This window comes from Girardinichthys multiradiatus, chromosome 17 (genome assembly GCF_021462225.1).
Source record: "Girardinichthys multiradiatus isolate DD_20200921_A chromosome 17, DD_fGirMul_XY1, whole genome shotgun sequence".
Lineage (NCBI taxonomy): Eukaryota > Metazoa > Chordata > Actinopteri > Cyprinodontiformes > Goodeidae > Girardinichthys > Girardinichthys multiradiatus.
This window is the reverse complement of record NC_061809.1, coordinates 25,608,308-25,630,432: the sequence shown is the minus strand read 5'-3', so window position 1 is coordinate 25,630,432 and position 22,125 is coordinate 25,608,308. Positions and strand designations below refer to the sequence as shown.

The 22,125-nt window shown below is 43.2% G+C and overlaps 3 protein-coding genes across 5 annotated transcripts; 1 reads left to right on the top strand and 2 right to left on the bottom strand.

Moving 5' to 3' along the window:
- Positions 1-656: 656 nt before the first annotated feature.
- On the bottom strand, positions 657-6,845 carry LOC124882719 (ADP-ribosylation factor 4). Its single transcript, XM_047389231.1, has 6 exons — positions 6,595-6,845; positions 4,227-4,307; positions 3,023-3,132; positions 2,825-2,896; positions 2,618-2,743; positions 657-1,175 (listed from the first exon to the last, which is right to left on the bottom strand). Exons 1-6 carry the CDS (start codon positions 6,659-6,661, stop codon positions 1,089-1,091), a joined length of 543 nt encoding a protein of 180 aa, XP_047245187.1. The 5' UTR covers positions 6,662-6,845; the 3' UTR covers positions 657-1,088.
- A 280-nt stretch (positions 6,846-7,125) lies between these two features.
- On the top strand, positions 7,126-11,911 carry gcc1 (GRIP and coiled-coil domain containing 1). Of its 2 annotated transcripts, XM_047389224.1 has the most exons (5): positions 7,126-7,325; positions 7,504-7,662; positions 7,871-8,353; positions 8,438-9,076; positions 10,458-11,911. In XM_047389224.1, the coding sequence occupies exons 3-5, from the start codon at positions 7,979-7,981 to the stop codon at positions 11,721-11,723; spliced, it is 2,280 nt and encodes a 759-aa protein (XP_047245180.1). In that variant the 5' UTR covers positions 7,126-7,325; positions 7,504-7,662; positions 7,871-7,978; the 3' UTR covers positions 11,724-11,911. The 2 variants fall into 2 exon arrangements, with proteins under 2 accessions (XP_047245180.1, XP_047245179.1); XM_047389223.1 differs by lacking the exon at positions 7,504-7,662.
- A 969-nt stretch (positions 11,912-12,880) lies between these two features.
- On the bottom strand, positions 12,881-21,052 carry dennd6b (DENN/MADD domain containing 6B). Of its 2 annotated transcripts, none has more exons than XM_047389225.1 (20): positions 20,821-21,052; positions 20,487-20,525; positions 20,355-20,397; positions 20,114-20,217; positions 19,952-20,032; positions 19,762-19,867; positions 19,601-19,680; positions 19,306-19,368; positions 19,176-19,231; positions 18,963-19,085; positions 18,783-18,878; positions 16,063-16,157; positions 15,861-15,926; positions 15,729-15,793; positions 15,560-15,649; positions 15,433-15,486; positions 15,257-15,366; positions 13,615-13,717; positions 13,460-13,534; positions 12,881-13,388 (listed from the first exon to the last, which is right to left on the bottom strand). In XM_047389225.1, the coding sequence occupies exons 1-20, from the start codon at positions 20,959-20,961 to the stop codon at positions 13,266-13,268; spliced, it is 1,713 nt and encodes a 570-aa protein (XP_047245181.1). In that variant the 5' UTR covers positions 20,962-21,052; the 3' UTR covers positions 12,881-13,265. The 2 variants fall into 2 exon arrangements, with proteins under 2 accessions (XP_047245181.1, XP_047245183.1); XM_047389227.1 differs by having other exon boundaries at positions 15,257-15,354.
- Between the last annotated feature and the right edge of the window lie 1,073 nt (positions 21,053-22,125).

Here is a 22,125-nt window from a genome sequence, read left to right as displayed (position 1 = left end):
AAATGGGTTTTTTTTAATAGTTTTCTGACGGTTTTTAATTTATTTTTTTTACTTTGGTGGCTTTTTATATTCATTTCATCAAGTTCTTACAGTTTACCATTTCCACACTCTGACCAAACTCATAACCCAAAGCAGGCTACCAGTTCGGAACAGATTCTTGATCCTGAACACCTTCTCTCTGAACTGATTCAATATGCTGAACAAGTGTTAATTCAAGCAGATTAACAATCTAGGTCGGGTTCTTGATTAACTAATTTCCAATATTCAACAGTTCTGATTCTGAACAGATGGTTCTTAGATTACACAACAACCTTCGGATGCACAGATCTTCAGTAAAGCTTCTTCAAAGTCACCGTCAGCTGCTATTAGATCAACTAATCATGTGGGATCATTTGCAACTCAAAACTGAAGATGCGTTGGATCAGATCGGTAATCAGTGGGTCAAATACAGAAAAATCAGATATTTTGATATGTTAATAAGAACTCCCGCTAATTTCAGTCCATAGATGCTGAATTTTACATTGCAAACCTTAGAAAAAAAGTCAGCATCGGCAGCTGAGAGATAACAGAAGTCAGTATCGGCCAGAAAAGGCCTGATCGGTGCATCTCTAGTGAAAACGTGAGCAGAGGTACAACTCAAAGACAGAAAACAGACCTGAGAAGAAAAAAAACCTTTATTGCATCATTGTTGCGTCTGTGTTTCTTCTTCTTCACACTGATAAGGAATGACGAGGCCGTCAGATCCGGCTCTGTGGAATGAGTCATCACATGACTAGGTAACTGTTACCTGTCCTAAACCCCGCCCCCCCCCTCCCACCTCCTCTCCTACATCATCCTGTCACATGATCTGGAGTTAAAACGAACAGATTAAAAGAAAACAGAAGAAGAAGAGGATGATGGGAAACTAGGTCAGCTCAGAGTCCATAACATCACTTCCTCCAACAGACACATTTATAATTTAAGAAAAAAAAAAAAAAAAAAAAAACCCAGAAACAGTCCTGTGAAATGCTCCTCATCTTCCTCCTCCGCGGTTTGTACACGGTGACATCAGTCGGTGACATCAGCCTGCTGCTTCCTGTCAGGTTCTCTTAACGTTTCGACAGCTCATTGGACAGCCAGTCCAGACCCTCGTAGAGACCAGTCCCCTGAGTGGCGCAGGTGGCCTGGACGTGCCACTGAAACAACAATGAAACAAACATGTCTGAACAGACAACCAGAATCTTATATTTCAACATTCGGAAACTGTCAGTGGCTCAGACCAGCTTTATGCACTGGTTTAAATGGTTTGCGTATCTTTTTTCCACCTTTTCCACGACAGACTGTCATATGAATGACTTATAGGAATAAAGGTGACAGTTCTTACCACTGTAGCAATAACTGGACTTGCTAAAATCTTAACTTTGTTTGGCAAATCCAAACTTTTGAAAGGAAGTGTTAAAACGCTGCCATAAGAGGAAGGAAAAGGCGTGAAATGTTGATTGCATTTTTGTTGCTCAAATGATCAAACTTGTCACCCTCTGAAGTAGAGAATAACACGGCTTGTCAAAGCTTCAACAGTCTTTCCTGTTAAATGCTTTAAATGATCGTTTCATCTTTTATCCCCCTTTCAGACTCCACCAGGTCTCCTGTGAAGGCCTCGGAGGTCAAAGAACAAACAGCATCATGAAGACCAAGGAACACAACAGACGGGTCAGGGACAAACTTCTGGAGACGTTTAAAGCAGGGTGATGTTATAAAACTATATACCTTAGAGCATTTTTCAATTCATCAACTGAAAAGTGAAATTATTTTGCAGATTACAACGATTACCGAGAAGCTGACAGTTCAGGCAAGGCGAGCATTAATCAGGGATACAGCCCAGAGGCCCATGGTGCAATACTTGTCAGTCTGTTGACAGGACAAATACTGCACCATGCAAGTTTAATTTTAGTCTCTGGTTGGATGAGACCAAAATTAATCATTTTTGCCTTCATGAAAGATGCTTTGCGGCAGAAAGCTAACAATGCACATCCACATTCCCAGAGTGAAACATGGTGGTGGCAGCATCATGAAGAAAACCTGTTCAATGCAATGAAATAGTTTAATTCAAAACATTTTCATGTGTTAGAATGTCCTAGTCAAAGTCCAGACCTAAATCCAACTCAGTTCGTGGTAAGACTTGAAAAGTGATGATTTATGACATTGTTTCCACTTCATAAATGTTGACTGCTTTGTTTTGACCTATCAAATAAAATACATTGATGTATATGGTATATACTGTGAGAAAAATGTGTCAAAGTTTAAGGTTTATTTATTTAGTATGACTGGGAAAAACCTTTCATACGTCAAGATAAATAAAGCCTCAGATAAAAGGAGGCTGAACTCTTTCCTGTTTGTGCCAATGGGGGAAACAAATGATCTCCAGAACAAATAAATTTGTGTGTAATGTTTGAATAATAAGTCTGAAATGTCCACCCCAGTGCTGTAATGCAGGTGCTGTGGGTTCCGGTTGTTTTTCCACCACAGAACCATTTATTTCAGCTGCTTATGTGAGTTAAATATGATCCTATGATAAACAAGATCTTCAAACCTTCCAGAGATCCTGTTGGACAGATGTTATTTATAAATTGATCCTTACAGTTCTGCTGCGCAGGCTGTGCAGGCCCAGTTTGTCGGTGAGTTCGCTGACCCCCATGGCGTTGGGAAGATCCTGTTTGTTTGCAAACACTAGAAGGACGGCGTCCTTCAGCTCGTCTTCCTGGATCTGAGGAGAGACAGAGTCATGTGACCCGTGATGTTACCCGTAACTCATCGAAACCTTGATTGGGCTGATAAGACCACTCACCATCTTGGAGAGCTCCTCGGCCGACTCCGCCACTCTCTCTCTGTCGTTGCTGTCCACCACGAAGATCAGACCCTGCAGGAAAAAACCCGTCACTGATCAGCACCAATCGCGTTCACCAGTCGGTACATCATCAGCACCTGTCTGAACTGCTGATAAACAATGGAGCCTGCAGTGGGGCCTGCCCGCCTGTTAACGTACCTGTGTGTTCTGGAAGTAGTGTCTCCACAGAGGTCGGATCTTGTCCTGACCACCGACGTCCCACACCGTGAAGCAGATGTTCTTGTACTCCACCGTCTCCACGTTAAAACCTTAAACACGCAGACACTGCAGGTGTTAGTTAGAGCCAAGACAGGTAAATGTCTCACTGAGCACATGCAGAAAAGTAGTCTAAAACAGTGGATGAGGACCAGAGCTCCCATTTACTCAGCTGACACTCCTTTTAAACCTTCCGATGAAACCAGCAGTTCTGCAGGTGTCTCAGCTCTTTTTCTGGATCTTAAATCCTGAAATGGCCCAAATGTTCCTAATACTTCCCAACAGTAAGTTTCGAATATTTTGTTTGGTCCCACAAACTCGTTCATTGCTGTTACCTCTAGTCATACTCTCTGCCTACTGCAGACGCAATCACTCAGGTCTTGGGCTTTTCTACAGGGCCTTGCTTGTTAATACTACCATGGGTGTGCATGTCCAGTCTCCTAAGGTTAGGTTGGCAGAATAAGAAGTGAATTTCATCGTAAATTAAATACTGTCTCTATAGCTCGCCTTGTGACCTACCAAATGCTACCAAAGGCCTTTGTTTTTGTTTTGAGTTCTGCCATCAAATCTGTCTGGAAATTGAGTTCTGTATTCACAGTTATCGATGGAAGGTTTAGTGGAAGGAAAAGGCGTGGCAGAAAAAGGAGCACGAGCAGCAGGGAGGATTTGGAAATCAAGTTTCCAGAGTCTGGAGAAAGGCACAGAAACCAAGCTGCTTGAAGGCCAGGTTTCTTCTGGTGTGGTTTTGTTTTCTCTTTTCAGTTTACACTGGAGGCAGGCATTGGCCGGTTACCACTATAAAAGGTAAAAAAAAAAAGCTCCAAAACATTAGAATTTTCCATCATCCCAACCATACGGTGTAAAGTCCTTTAAATGAGAGGGCAAAAAAGTTGTAGTTCTACTGGAAGACAAAAATCCTAATCCAATTCTGCTCTGATGGAGAAAAACAAACCCCAAAGTTTATGAAGGTACAGTGCAGTAACAAGAAACTAAAAGATCCTTTCGGTAATCAATATTTCATCTCATCAACCCTCCTCTTGTTGACCTTTAATCATTTAGCTGCCTGAATAACAATCTGTGATGTGTTTTTACCGCTCTGACATGGCTCCTGACAGGAAACGCAGCTCCTACACGATTGGTTACTTACCGATAGTTGGGATGGTGGTGACAATCTCTCCGAGCTTCAGTTTGTACAGGATTGTTGTTTTTCCAGCTGCATCCAGACCCACTGAAACAAGAAGCAGAAAATATCTGATTAATGATAAAATCCATCATTTTACAATTGCTATGTATCTTCAATTCAAGAATAATTTGTTTAATATTTATTGGTTTTTAAATTGTGCATTTCTCCCTTGAACTAAAATGAAATAAAAACTGTTATAATTTTAGTATTATTGCCAACCTAAAAAGAATTTATGTAACAATATTTTGGACTAAATACTGAGCCCTGTAGGAGGCTACAAGTAACGCACAAACATTTTCTTGTTATTAGCTCTACTGCATCTTATGTAACTTTTCGCTCCAGATTTATAAAGAGTTTGAGATATTTACAACTAATTCTTTACTTCTCTATTCTATAAATCGTGTTTTTTGGGTCCAAGAGTTTGTGATTTGCTCAGATGAATCCACTGCTTCCCGCCATTTTGAGCTTTGTATTGTATTGCGAGAAAACATTTGATGAACGGAGAAGCTCGAGAAAGTGTTTAGGTCATTTAGAAAGATCTTTTACGTCTGTAAATAAAAATGCAGTTGTGATTTTAACAACAAAAATGATCCACCATCAGGTCCATATCAACCGAATTTGATCCAGACAACAAAACTGTACCTAGACACAAATCCAGACTAACAAAAAAGGATTCCGACTCATGCTACTGGGTTCAAAAGTGGATCCAGACCAAATTCAGACAACTGTAACAGCAAATCATCCAGATGAAAAAGAACCTGAAAGGGACCTGAATCCATCCATTTTTTGCCAACTTATCCTTCATAAAAACTAGATCTAGATAGCCGTAAACAAAACAGAAGTGGATTCCGACCAACATATGGAGATCCAGAAAAACACCCAGACGAACACAACTGGATCCAGATACTAAAAACCCAACATGGATGCAGACTAAGGCTTCTTCTTTTCCATCTTCACATTGATCCACCACTCTCCTTAAGTTCTAGCATGTTGGTCATCAAGAACAATGAGTGTGGACAAAAAGACAACGACAGTCCATCCAACTGGCCAAATATATTATTGGCTAGCAGAGTTTTAATGGATACCATCAAAGATATTTTATCCCACCAACTATTGCAACCCAGCAGTCCTTTGCAATTGCGATCTTGTACTCAATAAACGACGATAATGACTCCAGTATGATCTACTCTGCCGTTCTAATCCAGATTAGAATTGGACACAGACCTGAATTCAGATTAACAGAAAAGGTCCACTAATATAAGTGAAAACTAGATCCAGATTGAGATGAGAGAAAGCACAACAGATCTAAAAACCTAAAATAAAAAGGTAAAAAAAAAAAAACTAGAAAAACAGAACTGGGTCCAGACTAACAGAAAATGATTCTGACTCATTCAACTTGGTCCAACTGGGGATCCAGGCAAACAAAAAACAAAACTGATCCTGAAAATCCAGATTAACAACTGGACACCACAGAAATTGGATCAGAAAAAAACAAAACAGACCCAAAGTTGGATTCTGACTAAAACAACAATATCTAGAAATATATCCAGAAACCTTTAAATGGAGAATGCACCAAGAACTAGATACTCTCCAAAAAAAATAATACTTAGACTCAACGCAACTAGAGCCAAAAATATAAGAGTAATAAAAGTGGATCAAGAAAACGTAATAACTGTATCCAAACTTACAGAACTGGATCAACAAAAACAGTGGATCAAGGTTAAATTCAAAACTGGAACCAGTCTCAAACAAATGGACACAAACCCCCAGAAGTAGATCCAGACCAACTCAACTGGATGTTACAATAAGAGGAGTGAGTCCAGACGGAACCGTGTCTACAAAATGATTCAGACAGACCTGGATTTCAACCAACACGACAAAACTTGATCCATACTCACAATAAAAGTTGATAAGACCTAGAAAAAGCTGAACTCATAAAGATAACGTCGATTGTAGATAACTAGGTCTAAAAACAGAAAACTGTACAGAAACTCAGAAAACTAAGATCCAAGACTGACAGCTTGATTCTGATGAATTCTGACTGGATCAGAAGGTTAATGGAAAAGGACAAACTGAACCCGACAGAGTTAACAGATCTACCACTCCTTCCGTTTAGCTCTGATCGTTAGCATCTGCTCAATCTGTTAGCTTCAATTTAATCTGTTTTCTGTAAAAGTCCCAGCAAAACGTTAATCCAACAGAACCTAAACCGGAGGGCAGCGTAAATCTCGCCTGGTTAAAAGGAGCAGTTAGGCTGCAGAATGCGCTTTCAGCCAGCCGCTGGTGCTGGCCCGGTCAGCTCGGAGCTAGTTAGCCTAGCCGTAGCGCTCACCCATCAGTATCCTCATCTGCTTCTTCCCGAACAGCTTGGAGAACAGAGACGAGATGGTCAGACCCATTTTTTTTAATAAATAAAATGTTCCAGAGACAGCCTGGGTAGATGACAAGCCGAGGGTCGGAGCTGGTAGGCGCTTAGCCCGCTGAAGCTGCTGTCAGAACTGAATAACAGGCGCAAAAGAACCGGATCGGATAGAACTGTGGGCGCTGCTCCTCCTTGGTGCCACGTCCAGGCCAACGCGGAATAAATGACGTCACCACTTTGAAAAAAACTTTATTAACAACTATAAGTGGAGAGATGCGTTTTAGTTCACGGGAAAAAGTTAAGCTTTGAAAATCATGTTTTTGAAAATTTGATGTGGGATACAATACCCGCGTAACTTAGATTTCTGCGGGTGTAAACATAATCGGGCATATGACGACAGAACCGAGCCTTAAATAATCTTGCTTGAATGCTTTCAAAATGAAATAAACGTTACAAATTCCCTGGTTTTCGTGAATGCATCATTAAAATCCCACCTCACCCTGCGCTGTCACTTCCGCTGTGACAGAACATGGCGGCGGTTGACAGCTGGAGCTTTGAGTTAGGAAAAAGATTCCTGGATTTTTATTGACTGCCTTGTTGTGTTTTGGTTTGATGTCGACAGATAATTATATTTAGTTTAGTTATTTTGTGATTCCAACGCATTAAAAGTCGCTTTTTTGTATCGGATGGCTGATTATCAGGTAAGAACTGGATCCAACCGGTAGGCTGGTGGACGGTAAAGTTTCCAGACTTTTTTATAGTTTGGATGTATAACATCATAATTTCTGCAAATTACATAGAAAAAGCAGAACAAATCTTAATTCAAAGATGGTTTCTTCTTAATGAAACTGAATAATAGCAAAACCAAATGCATTTTAGAAAAAGTACCCAAGGAGATGAAAACTGGATTCAGATCAGCGGAACTAGAGCCAGCACCTAATTCAAACTCATCAAGAGTCATCTGCAGATTTCTTGGTGTAAAAACAGAAAGTTGGATCCAAACGCTACAAACTGTTTTGACTCCGACTGGAACCGAAGGTTAATGTGTGATTTTTAATGTTCAGTTTGTGTTGCTGCAACATGAATTTTACCTTGATCAGGTCTTCATCTATGTTTCCCAGGTGTGGAGTACAGCTGAGATAAATGAACTAATCTGTGTTTCAGCTGTCAGTTAGCCTTTTCATTTCTTCATTGACACAACAGAAAGACCTGTGCAGATGTTTGATATAAGATGTCTCCCTCTTAGTTTCCATAGGAGGCCAGCTGTGTCTGCCATGAGACTTGGATGAGCCAGTCCAAACTCTGTATAACGATGGAACCAGTCTGACCTGGACTGAGTTGGACAGATAGGGACATGGAGAAGTTTGGGATGAGTTTTGGTGGTGGTCCCAGCAGGAAGGAGCTGCTGGACACCATCGAGTCTCAGAAAAAGCAGCTAGTCCAGTACCAGACCCGCTTTAAGGATGTAGTCCGGGCCTACAAGAGTCTTCTGAAGGAGAAGGAGGCTCTGGAAGCCAGTCTAAAGGTCCTGACCGTTACCCAGGATCTGGACCTTAAGCAGCAGAAGCAGGATACTGCCAGGCGCCTGGACCTGCTGGATGATGGTAGCTCTCTGCACAGTGAGGACAGTGTGGACACAGCAGCATCTGTGGACGCAGCCAGTGAGACCACGAGGGAGGCACAAAGCGAGGACGACCAGGGAGAACCGGGCCAGAGGTCTGGCTCTACGGTATGTTGTCAACATAAATAACATTTAAACTGTGTCTCAGTCACTACCTCACTGGTTAGTCTAACGTGATGTTTGTTTCTACAGCCCGATGCTGGCAGCAGCAGCGTGGAGGTGGAGCAACAGCAAACCCCAACGCTCTCCATTATGGAGGCTGACCGCCGCATCGTCCAGCTAAAAGGGCAACTGAGCACACTCACTGCATCCCTGGCCACTGTGACGCAGGAGAAATCTCGGATGGAGGCGAGCTTCCAGGCCGACAAGCGTCAGCTGAAACAGGAAGTGCAGGAGCTGCAGGAGCGTCTGGCAGCCGTGACGGCAGAGCAGGAGGCAGAGCTGCACGCTCTGCAGCAACAGGTGGCAGAGGGCCGTGCTCGCATCATCACACAGCAGCACGAGCGGGAGCAGGAGCAGGGAGACCATGTCCAGCAGCTGAGAGAGCTGCAGAGACTTCTGCAGCAGGAGCGAGACCTGCATCAGGACGCTGAGCTGCGTCTGCATGACGCCAACACCGCCCTTCTCACCACCTCGCAGGCTGTGGACCGGGGGGCGGAGTCGGAGGCTCACCTGAACCAGGTGAGGGAGGAGAGAGACGAGCTGCGGAGGAGGCTGCACGCTGCTGAGGAGGAGCAAAAGAAACCAGATCCCAGAGTGGAGGAGCTGCAGCGGGAACTGCAAGAGCTGAAGAACTGCTTCCGGCAGCAGATCCACAACGAGACGAAGAAGGTGAGATCAGGTCCCGTTCACAGGAAGCATGTTCAGTATGTATATATAAGTCTATTGAAATACAGTGCATCTGGAAAGTATTCCTAGTGCTTGACATATTCCACATCGAGACATTTTTTGATCTTTTGAAGGATGCTTGATTAAAGTCCTTTCTCAGGCTGGGTCACTAAAGGACATTCACAGACTGCTCCTGAAGCCAGTTCTTTATCTTGGCTGTGCTTCGAGTCACTGTTGTGTTAGAAGATGAATCGTCACCATAGTCTGAGGTCCAGAGCATTCTGGAGCAGGTCTTCTTAAAGAATCTCTCTACTTTTGGCTGCGGTTATCATCCACACACCATAATGCTGCTCCTGCCATCCTTCAGCCTGGTGTTTGCCAGGTGATGAGCAGAGTGAGTTTTTCTTCAAAAGGAGGTCAGAGGCTAAATATTCTATTCTTGTTTAATCAGACCAGAGGATTTAGTTTTCCTTGTCTGACGATCTTTACGGTGTGTTTCTGTCAGATTTAAGTGCGTTGCCACGCAAAACCTGTGACTACTTGAGGACATGGGATTATTTCTACTATGTCATTTTTTTCATTAAATTTGCTAACCTTTCAGCAAACATTTCACTTCGTCATAATACAGCTGTACTTTACAAGTAAAAGGTTTTATTAACCCTTTAGTGGTCCTGTCTCTAAGTGCAACAAATGTTAGCTTCACCAAAACTGCAGAAATAAAATATGTTGATACTTTTTTCCACCTTAAACATGTCCGCCTAAGATATTAATACCTAATAATAATAATATAGTTTGGATTTTCAACCTTTTTAAAGGCCTGTATATTTACTTGGCTTCATGTGCTTTACCCAAAAATGTATAAATAATTCATAAAATACTCTTAAGATCTATTTGATTATTATAATTAGGTCCCCGGAATGATTGAAATAGTCTGCTCATCCTCGTCTTGTTGCTCCAGTCCAGTCTGCTGTTAAGGTGCACACCCAATTACTTGTAGCTGTCAATCACCTCCATTTCCTATCCCATAATATTAATGGCCTTAAACAAAGATTTGTCTCCTCCTCATGTCCACCACGATGTACTTGGTCTTGGTGACATTGAGGAGCAGATGAATCCTACCAGACCATTCCACATATTTATCCACCAGTTCCCTGTACTGCGGACCACTGCAGAGTGGTTGGAGAACGTCTGTAGGTGGTTTGACTCAGAGTTGTATTTAAAGTCTAAGGTGACCGGACAGCTTCCTGCTGGACTCCCAGTAGTCATACTAAGACCTCTCTGACAGATTATCAGCACCCCAGGGATCAGCAGTTTTGAGTTTTCTTCCTAGAGGCAAAGCTGACGATAGAGCTGCACATGTCTATTGCTTTGTTTTGTCGTGCAGGTGTGTGAGGCAGAGGAGCGTGCTCGTGAGCGAGCACAGGCTGCAGAGCTTCGGGTGGCAGGTTTGGAGCAGCGCGTCTCAGAGCTGTCAGAGCTGCTGGGATCCTGCGAGAAGGCGAAGCAGCGGGACCAGCAGACAACTCAGAGACTGAGAGACCGGATCCTGCAGCTGGACAATGAGAACAAGACTCTGGCCATCGCCGCCTCCAGCAGGTTGAGCACAGACCTAAGTCTGGATGAGTCACAGCTGGACGTGGCTGTTCTGAAGGACAAACTGCAGATGGTGAAGAAGCTGCTGCTTCTGGCAGCTCAGAAGAACCCAGATCAGAACATCCAGGATCTGGCCGTTACGGAGGAGGAGCCTGGGGTGGACAAAACGACCACACTGGTTTACCAGCAGGAGCTGCAGCAGCTGAGGGATGAGTTTGAGCGCTACAAGCTGCGTGCCCAGGTGGTGCTGAAGAACAAGACCACTAAGGATGGCTGCCAGGCCAAGGAGCTGGAGGAGGTCCGGGATCAACTGTCGGAGCTCCGGGAGAAGTACATCACTCTTCGGATCCAGAGTGACGAGGCAGAGGCGCTACACCGCCAGCAACTGGAGGAGCAGCAGCAGCAGATGGTGGCGTTGCAACACTCTCACAAACAAGAGCTGGAGCAAGTGGAGGTACAGCACCGGAACCAGCTGCAGCGACTGGAGGCTGAGCTCCACAAACACCGGGAGAGGACGATGGCACTGCTGGACGAGAAGGACCAAGAGCTGGAGAGGCTGCGAAGCGCTGTGCTCAGCTGCAGCCGCGAAACCAGCGACATGGCCGACAGCCAGCAGGAGGCCGGTTCTGATTGCGAAGGTGATGTGGTCAGCCAGGCCCTGCGGCAGGCCACGCCCACAGAGTCCACAATGCTTCTGTACGCCGAGCAAGTGGCACGCAAAGAGGTGGAGGTGGGCGGTCTCCGGCGGCAGAAGAACCGGCTCGAGGAGGACCTGCACCAACTGCAGGCCAGGCTCATTGCCAGTGCTGAGCGGCACGAAGAGGAGACAGTGGAGCTGCGGGGCCGGCTTGACAAGCTAATCCGGGACCAGAACAGAGAGGGTGCAAACTTGGAGTACCTGAAGAACGTCATTTACAAGTTCCTGACACTGCAGGACAGTAGTGGGCGGCTGCAGACACTCAACGCCATCCTGACCATCCTGCATTTCAGCCCACAGGAGAAACACGATGTCATGAAGCTGCAGGGGCCCGCCTGGTGGGGCCCCATACGGAGGTGAACACCTGAAAGAGACACTTAAATGGAATCAAACGGACCGGTTTCCTTGAGACTTCAACCTGCACTCACCTGAATAATTCCACAATTATGACCATGACTAACTCACTGTGACGATTAAAGATCGAATCCATCAGATCATTTATATATTTTTGGATTCTTTCTGGGAAATAAACTATTTTTTGTGTGTCAGATTGAGTCATGTTTTCTGACTTAAAGTAACGATCATAAACAGTTAAGAATCAGTGCAGTCTGAACAAGCATTTTATTTACTAGAAACCAAATCACTAGAATTCAGAGAACCACCCAGACTAACAGAATGCAGCGCAGCCACACTAACAATTTAATCCAGAATTGGATCTAGGCTGAAGGAACTTAATCCTTATCCAGACTAACACAGCCTAATATATAATTTATTCTAGAATAACAGTGTGTTCATCTGAACAGAACTAATTTGCGAAAAAGATCAAGACCGACAGAAATCCTCCAGAACTATACCTAGACTATCAAAGTTTAATCAAGGACTTTATAGACTGTTCAAAAATGAATCCAGATCCAGAACCGTTTCTAGATCAGATCTTAATCCTGATTTATAAAGGTGATTCAAGAAATGGATAAACAGAAACTGATTTTTTTAAAAGAAAAAGTACCCGGAGTAACAGAACTTCATGCAATCAGATCAACAGAATTTAATCCAGAGCTGCAACTAGACTGACATTTAACCCAGAACTGTACAAAAAGTAAAATAATTTCTTACAGGATTTAGAACTGAATCCCAACTAATATAATTTAGTCCAAAACTGGTTCTAGACTACACATTCTGGCTTTAAACACAGAACCTAAATTAGACGGTCAGAGCTTAATCTAGACCGGGACAGAACCCAGAGTGGTTTCCAGATTGACAGAGCTAAATCAAAAACTGGATCCAGATTAACAGAACTGGATTTCAAAATAGTACATGGATTTACAGAACTTTAAACACAATTAGATGAAACTAACAATTGAATCCAGAACTAGCTGTAGACTATGAGTTTAATCCAGAACAGAATTGAATCCAGATTAATAAAACTTAATCTCAGAGTAGTAAAACAGAACTTTGTGCCTTACTGGAAGGTAACAAAACTTAACTCTAATTAACAGAACTGAATCCAGACAAGTGGGTATCCAGAAATAGAACTTTATAAAGAATTGGACCCAGACTAACAGATCAGTTTAAGAGTTAAATTCATAACAGGAACAAGATAACATTCAAGTTTTATTTTTAAAAGCACAAATACATTAGGATGGAGAGCAGCACGTCACTGTGGTGAGTATCTGTCAGACTATAAAAATAACACCTGCATGTTCGCTCAGTGTCTGACGTTCTGAGTCGGACTCGTGGTTTGTTGGACTTTTCCTTTAGATGTGAAACTGAAAATCCAGCCATGAAAACCAGACTCTTCATTTATACTTTTTTCACGTCTGCATTGTTTGGCCTTTTTCTTTGTTGCATCAGGACGTCGGTCTTCTGAAGGAAACTTCAATGGATGGTCAGTATTTGATGGTCTCAGTGTGCATTCAGGACAGGCTGTAGTTCTTCAGGCAGTGAGCGGACTATGGAGTTTATGAAAACGTCTAGTTTCTCTAAGACTCCATCTTTAACCTGTAGCTGCTGCCGGCGAGCTTTGATCTGGAAGACCAGACATTTACAGGCAAATATAAGCACATTCTGATATTAAACACTAAATCTGATCCCCTCACCAGTTTTTCTCTGAGCTTCAGGATCAGGTCCACGATCTCCACCTCCGACTTGTCTTTGGTCCAGCCCAGCAGATCCTCCACATGACAAGATGTTATGGTTACAGGATGGAAACGTATCAAATTTTCAGATACTCAAGGTGAGGAAAAACACTTACTGCATCAGAGATTGTCTCCAGATGGAGGCTCTCCAGCTTCTCCGTCATCTCTCTGTGGCGCTGACGATACCAGCCGTCAAAGTTGGAGGACCTGAAAAACTTCCTGAGCAAAAAAACAAAAGAAAATAAGGCAAAAATACACAAGACAGGGTCTGCGTATTTATTTTGAAATGGAAAAAAATGGAAAAGCAGAATTCCCTGACTATGATCTTCACAACCTGCCAAGCCTTCACTTTTCACACTTGAAACAGTTCAGATTAAAAACATTTTCATATCAGAGTGAATACAAAATGGAGATTTTTTTTAAAGGGAAAACAAGTGGTCCTTATTTCAAATGAGCCTAATTAGAAACTGTCTGACAGCATGAAGTAGGCTAAAAGATCTCAAAAAGCATCACATCATGCTTCGATTTAAAGGCATTCAAAGAGGGATGAGAAGAAAAGTCACTGATGTCTGCAATGGGTTGAAGAGCCATTTCCAGCGATGTTGGACTCCAGAGAACCACAATAAAGATAAGGTCAGAGTTCACAATTCGACAACAACAAAGAGTGCAAAAAATGGCCTCCATAGAACATGAAATGTCCTCACATTTGCCAAAAACATCTAAATGATTCAGGACTTTTGCCTAAATATCCTGTGGACTGACAAGACAATAGTGGGATTTTTATGTGTGTTCTGTTCACATTAGTGTCTTAGCAAAAGAACATCATACTGACAGTCAAACATGGTGGAGGTAGTATGATGATCTGGAGCCACTTTGTTGCTTCAGGACCTGGATGACTTGATGCAGTTGATGGACCCATGAATTTTGCTCCCTGCCAGTAAATTTGGATGGAAAATGCCCTCCAAATTGGGTTTTGGTTTTGCTGTGGCATAGTCAAAGTCCAGATGTGACCTTAAACAAGTGGAGGAATAATCAAGCATGGTTGATTTAAAACTCTGGAAAGCAGACTGGACCAAAAGGCTCATGGCCACTTGATGGCAGGTGTTGGGACCAGTGGTGGGGCCGGGTTAGTTTGGATAGCTATTTTACCTTAATGAAGAAATCACTAGAAAACTAGATTTTTTTCATGTTAAATTTGTTTGATGATGTAAAACATCAAAGTGTGACAAATATTTTTTTTTTCCATCATTGTGGATTTTTCCATTTCTAAATCCGAAGCTTCTCCAGAATTGAATTTCCAAATGTTTTGCATCAGTTTTAAGAGGATTCTGGACCCTGGATAGAAGAACATTTACTGTGATATCCTCTGTACCTACAACACATCAGAAAACACTGACTCAGCCATGTCATACAGCGCTGTTTCACATTTTCTTTTCTCTAGACCAAATTAAAACTGTTGTATCCGAGTTTGAACAAGATGGACTGCATTACCCTATACTAAATAGATATTCTTCAAGGCATAGATTAGGATCTGCAATCCTTCTATTTTTTCTGTGAAAGTAAAAATGTTCAATCACTTTAAATGCTTTGGCTTCTTAACCAAACAGATTATTATGTTTTAGAAGATGAAATTAGGAAGGAAGTCTAAAAAAATGTTAACATTGATCAATATTGCAATAATTGTCCTTACCTGGAAGAAGAAACCAGATTCTTTTTCAAATTTTTGTTCCACAGCCTGCTGCCACCTGCATGACTCACCTGTACAGACCCATCCAGTCACCTCGGAGCATGGAGGTGAGCTGAGGGCCAGCGTGATCCAGAGTGGACATGAACTCGTCCTGATTGAAGGGACGAACCTGCGGAGGAGTCTGAATAAAAACAGATGCATCAAGTCAGCTGTTTATGACTGAGATTAGCAGTGATGATGGATCTACCTTCCAGGGTGTGACGGATCTCTGCAGAGGCATCAGGCTCGCCATGTACCGCTCCTGTCAGACAAGACATAGGGCTAATTGACTTTTTTACCTGCAGGAATTACCTGCTCCTGCACTCCTTCCTCACCAGGGGAATAATGAAGCTCTGTGTGAGTTCCAGCAGGTGTCTCCTCAGGATGGCGCTCTGAGCTTCTGACGGTCTCTTCCTCTGGATCCCCTGAAGACCGGCAGAAAAAACTCAGAGTTGCTGGCTTTCTAATCCCTGCTCAGACAGGCCAACGTGGACGTTTGCTTACCTTCAGCAGTCTCTTGATAAGAATTTTGTCTTTGTGTAGAAAGGTTTTGAAGGCTGTGTAGATCCCTGCACAAACAAGAGCAAGCTGTAGACATGAACAGCTACTGCAGAAAGACAAGTTAGGTTATGTTACCTGGTTTGGTGTCAAGTGTTTTTAGTTTGGACAGCTTCTTAACCTTCACCTGCTTCGGAAGATCACCTGGACATTAGCAGACACACATTTTTAATATACACAATTCAAAGTGTCTCCATCAAGGGAAGCGTATAGTTATAAGAAGGTCTGATCTGCAATCAGAGAAAAACAGTAACACACTGCAACAGTGAGTGAAGTCTACCTGCCATCTTGAGCTCTCCCAGTCGAACGATGTGAGGCCAGTTCTGAAATGTCTTGATGAAAAATGGGTTGGTGACTCCCAGAACCACATTTGGACTGAAGAAGAGAAGAGTGTGAGACAGAGGTATGTGGAACAATTGTACTTGTAGCTGATACAGAGGAGATCCAGGTAAATCTAGGTGTGTTTAACCTGAGTGTGATACGGCTGATTGTTACAGACGAGATCCAGATGTGTGGTTCAGCTGTGGGTTCCAGGTGTGTATTACAGGAGTTTGCTTCAATTGTGTGGATGGTTTATAAGTGGGAAACGGGACTGATGCAGATATGATCCATATGTGTCATTTGTTTTTTTGCTCTAGTTTAGTTAAGGTGTATGGTCCAGGTGTGTGTCGTAAGGGTTCTGATATGCGTGACTGGTACTGTTTCAAACCTGTTACCAGGGCATGTTTCATGAATGTCTTAAGTTTTGTGTTACATCAGTATCACATAGGGACAGCTGTGTGCTCCAGGACCGTGTAACATTAGTAGGATATTGGGCTTGGCATAGAAGAGAATCTGACGGTGTGGTTCAGATGTGTATTCTAGGGATGCCATATGGGATACAGAGATACAGTGGTACAGGAGTGACTGGCACAGATTGGATCAGGAATGTGTTATAGGTGTGTGTTTTACAGGTTTGTGAAATGGGGGACTGGCACAGATATGGTCCAGATGTGTCATTCAGCTTTTCGTTCAACTGTGTGTTCCGGGTATGTGTTTTAGGAATATGTTAGAGCATGTTTTGGCAAAGTCTTCCAGTTGTGTGCTTCAGGAATGTGTTACAGTTGTTGTGTGTTACAGGAGTGTGAAAACAGGAAAGTTGCAGATATGATACAGAGGTGTTAAGTTTTTTTGCTCCAGGTGTGTGGTTCAGCTGTGCGCTATACGTGTGTGTGCCAATTGGTTTCAGATGTGTTGTTCCGCTGTTCATTCCAGGTGTGTGATCTAGCAGTGTGGTACAGATGTGTTGTTTCAGGTTTGTTTCAGTTGTGTGGTCCAGGTGTGTACTCCAGGAGGTTAAAGGCATGAATGGTGCAGGGGAGATTTAGCTGTGTTGTACAGCTGTTTGTGTTATGGTTATGTTCCAGGTGTGTTTTTCCAGATGTTATCAGAACATGTCTTTTCTTTCTGCTCTCAGTGGAGGTTGACGCTTTTTCTCTGTCTCCCGCACCCCTCCCATATCTGCCCTGCTTCAGCTCTGTGTCTTGTCTTCTTTTTTGAGCCTCTTTTTGCATATCTTCCAAATTCTTCCAAAATATGGATTTGGTCAGCTGGTCTCTCAATGCAATTGATCAAATTTTCTCGAGGAGAAGACAGGGTGAAGGAGAGCCCAACTTGTCTGGACTGGACGTTTTTCTCTGGATACACAATGGACTCCTGGCAGAAGTGGAGGATTGTGTGTTTGTCGATGATGTCAGTCGAGGATGTGGAAGATGTGTATATAATTGGATGTTTGATATCTGGATTTCTGCTTTTTGGAGTCAGCGGTTACCTGGCATATCGAGAAATTCGGAGAATGTCAGCAGCTGTTCTGGCCATTGTAAGGCTGCCTGGCATCTGTGATGGGATCTTCAGAGCGATCAGCACTCAGACTGAGATGTTACGTGAGCTGAATCACAGACTGGATGTGATCCTTAGGATCGCAGGCAGGTTGCGGTTCCTGGACTCAGGGGTGAAATGGGATAAATCTTGGAGAAAGATGTTCGCTCGGATCTGGCGAAAGACCAGGAATTTGGCTGTTTGGATTCGCCTTTGAGAAGCACCAGCGAGACTTTCAAGGCAGACGGAAAATTAAGAGTCAGCCTAACCCAAATAATTATTGTTTTTCTGAATCTGGCTCCCCTGCACGGCCTTGATGGCTGGCTATCTTCAACTTCTCCTGGAAGTTATGTAAACATGACGCTCTGCCCCCTCCCTTCCCTGAGGACATCTGTGGACCTGCTCAGAACTTTGTGGCCGGTTGATGGACCTTCCAACGAACCATCAAAGACAATGGCCTCTGTGACAGTGCTTCATGGACTTACTTGCACACACTCACTTACACACACACACATGCTCAAGATAAACATTTGCACCCCCTCACACCAGCTTCACCGTTCCCAGCATAAAGTTTTGTCAACTTGTTGCTTCTTTGTTCTGAGGTTTTTTACAATCTCAAACTGTATCCTGCTAAGGATAAAGTGTGAAATATGATTTTTTTCCTCTACTTACCTAATGTGGCCTCTTTTCTCATCTAACAAGGGCAGCGCCTGTGAGCGGGCAGCAAAGCCTCGGTGACCCGTCCCCCCCTTGTCTTGTGTCATGATGTATGTTTGGATGGGTTGTACTGGAATTCTAAGTTCCCCTCGGGGATCAATAAAGTATCTTTGAATTGAATTGAATTTCACAACATGTTTCAGAAATGCGCTCTGGCTGTGGGCTTCAGGAGTCTATTACAGATGTGTGTTACAGGGTTGTTCCAGAGGCATGAAACGTGGGACTGTTGCAGATGTGTGTAGGTGTGTAGTTCAGTTGTGTGTTCCAGGTGTCTACTCCAGGAGGTTGAAACAGATCATTGGTACAGATAAAATCCAGATGCGTAGTTTAACTGTTTTAGTTGTGTGCTGTATTATTGTGTTACAGTAGTGTGAAATGGATGAGCAGTACAGATGAGATCCAGATGTTCAGATGTCTAAGACTTACGGAGCCTGTGTCCTGGTGGTGTACTCTCTGAACTCACTGTCATGGATGGTGAAATACGGCCGAAAGTCGCAGCAGAACTTCAGAGGGCTTATGGAGCTGAAGGTATAAAAACATTCACATTCGCATTTCCCACGACAACGTAAACCTGGCTGATTACCTGTTAGGTGCATGCTGAACTACCTGACAAGAGCCAGTACAGTTTCTGAGCAGACTGTTGGAGACGGTGCCATGATGACCAGCGGCTCCCCGAGCAACGCAAGCTCCCACACCATCTGCAGGTGAATCAGAACCGACTGGAAACACCTGAGAAGAATACATGGGGAGAATGAGAGACACCTCCTGTACAGATCAATCATTAAATTTAAAACAACATCCACAGGGAGCAGAACTAACTTAAAGAGGTCCAGTTCATGGATGGTCGGTAGTAGCGTTGGAGCTGGCAGGAGGTTCTAAAAGGACAAGCTCTTTATTACTAACAGAAGCTGAGGGACAGGAGAACAAGGTGAGAAAACCGATGTCTGACCTCTTTAGTTATCTGTCTGATGGGACTTCCTCCAGGTTTGTCTGTTTTTGAAGGAATTCTAATCTGAAACACAAAAAGATAAGAACAATAACAAAAAATTTGATCTTGGAGCTTTTGCCAACACAGCTTTTCAGCCTCTGAAGTGCAGATTTGTCCTCATTTCTAAGCCACGCCGTCATTTCTTCTCACGCTAAATGCCACACCACTCTCATTTACCTGTGTGATATCCATCTGCTCACCTGTACATCAAACCCTGTCTCCACTGACCTGTAAGCCATGTCACCTCTGTGCTTACCTGTAAGACAACGCCCACAATGGGCAGGTTGAGTGTCTGTCCAGGTGTGGGAGGGGGCCACTGGTCAATCTCATTGCACACTGTAGATGAACAGAGTGAAAACTCGGGTGTGACCTGCTAAAAACCTGACTGGCTACTTTTCATGATATAAGCATCATCACCTGCTTCCAGAAACGGTTCCAGCTTCTCAAAGAACTCTGGTGCAATGATCTGCAGCAGAGAGTGGAACAGGTGTGTGTAGGGCAGTCTGGACACCAACACTAGGGACTGAAGAGGAAAGTCAGATGACAGACATCAGGTAACTACATCAAATCAAAAGTTAAGCTAAATCGCGGAGAACAAGTGAGTTACCTTCTGGAAGTACCCTCTCTTCATGGAGGCATCCTTCACCTGACGAAAGTAGACATAGCCAAAGAAATGTGCCTTTTCTCTCTGAGGAGACATCACAGCTGTTTTACTCACTGTTTAGAGGACATGGTTGACTGGAGATATTTCTGTCTAAGGTAATCTCACCTGCAGCGCGACGGGGGCATCTCTGTTGTAGATGTTGTCTCTGAAACCTTGACGTCCAACTGATTGGCGTAACCTGAAAGTGAACTGGGTGTCCCCAAGGCACCCTGGGAAAAATAAAACAAAAATTACAAGTGACATCATGTGACCTCCGCAGCACACACACAACTAAATACATTCGATATATCTGTATCTTAGTCAGTACCTGTCTCTGTTGTGCATCTCTCTCTTTACCTGAACTTACCTGAGTAGGAGTCGGGGAAGGACAGGTAACAGATGCTGGTTTTCTGACATCAAATCGAAACAGCAACATCTGTTAGTGATGTAATTATTAATGGCACATCTGATTTATTCAGGTAATTGTATGAAAAATCACCTCTTTCTCTGTGAGTTTCACGTCCTGAGGATAAACTAGCTGAAAGCACCGAGAGAATGAATGAACACCGGACTCCATTTAAAATTCCGCTAATTTAAGGACTCGACTTTTCAAAACTCTTATTTACGAGAAAAAATATGACAAAATAATTTTAAAAAGGAGTTGATTTTTTTTTTCAACAACTAAAGACGCCGAATTAAGGAATAGACATTAGACTTTTTTGCAGTTTAAATATTCTTTGTCTAACATAGAAGTTTTTCTACAAAACGGCTCAAATTTAAAATAGTAGATTATTCAAATGTAGAATGGGGCTAGCGATGCTAAGCTAGGGCACCTCAATGGCTTGTCCGAGCTCCAGGTCGAAGGTAACCACACACACGCACTCCAGCCAGGAGGAGAAGCGGGTCCAAGCGGACCGGCTGTCTGCCGTAGCCTCGTCCCGTCGGGGAGAATCGAACCCATCCAATGGGTCCATCCCGTTACGTGTTGAGCAAAATTCGGCTCCCCTATAATAACCAGTCGGGAGCACGCACAACAGCTGGAGAGGCGGATCCAAATGACTACAAATCGATTTTGAGCAAGCAGTCGAGACAATGACAAAACAGGTAGATCTAAAAAAATTGAATATGGTGAAAAAGTTTAAGATTTTTTTGTCACTCATTTCAGAAAGTATGACTCCTATAGATTCACTACACATAGATATTGATATATTTCAAGCCTTTATTTCTTGTAATTTTGATGATTATGACGTACAGTAGAAAACCCAAAAGTCAGTCTCAGAAAATTTGAATATTGTAAAAAAAATTAAATATTGGAAACTCATGGTGTCAACACCCTAATCGGCTCATTCACTCAAAACACCTGCAAAGGATCCTGAACCTCTAAATGGTCTCTCAGTTTGGTTCAGTAGGAGACACAATCATGATGAAGTGTCTGACTGGACAGATTTCCATTAGACACCATTAGATTCACCATTCCATTAGATTTCCATTAGATTTCATTGGCACCCTCTACAAGGAGGAGAAGCCACAAATGGTCATTGCTAAAGAAGCTGGTTGGATAGTGCTGTATCCAATAGAAAGTTTAGTGGAAGGAAAAAAGTGTCGAAAAGGTGCCTCAGCAACATGGTAAACAGCAGCCTTCAGAGGATTGTCAAAGAAAATAATTTTAAGAATCTTGGGGGAGCTTCACAAGGAGTGGACTGAGGCTGGAGTCAGTGCACCAAGAGTCACAACTCAAAGACAAATCCTACATGTAGGCTACAAATGGCTTACTGGGCCAAGGAGAAAAAAAAATGGACTGTTGCTCAGTGGTCCAAAGTCGTCTTTTCAGATGAAAGCAAAGTTTGCATTTCCTTTAGAAATCAAGGTCCCAGAATTTAGAGAAAGAGTGGGCAGGGACAGAATCCACATTTGCTTGATGTCCAGTGTGAAGTTTCTACAGTCAGTGATGATCTGGGGTACAATGTCATCTGCTGGTTCTGGTCCCTGGGTTTTCTGAAGTTCACAGTCAATGCAGCCATCTACAAGGAAATTTTAGAGCACATCATGCTTCCTTCTGATGACAACCCAAATGTACCTGAAGCTAGTTCAGTGGCCATGGTGTTGCTGTGCTTGATTACCCAGCAAACGGATCTGAC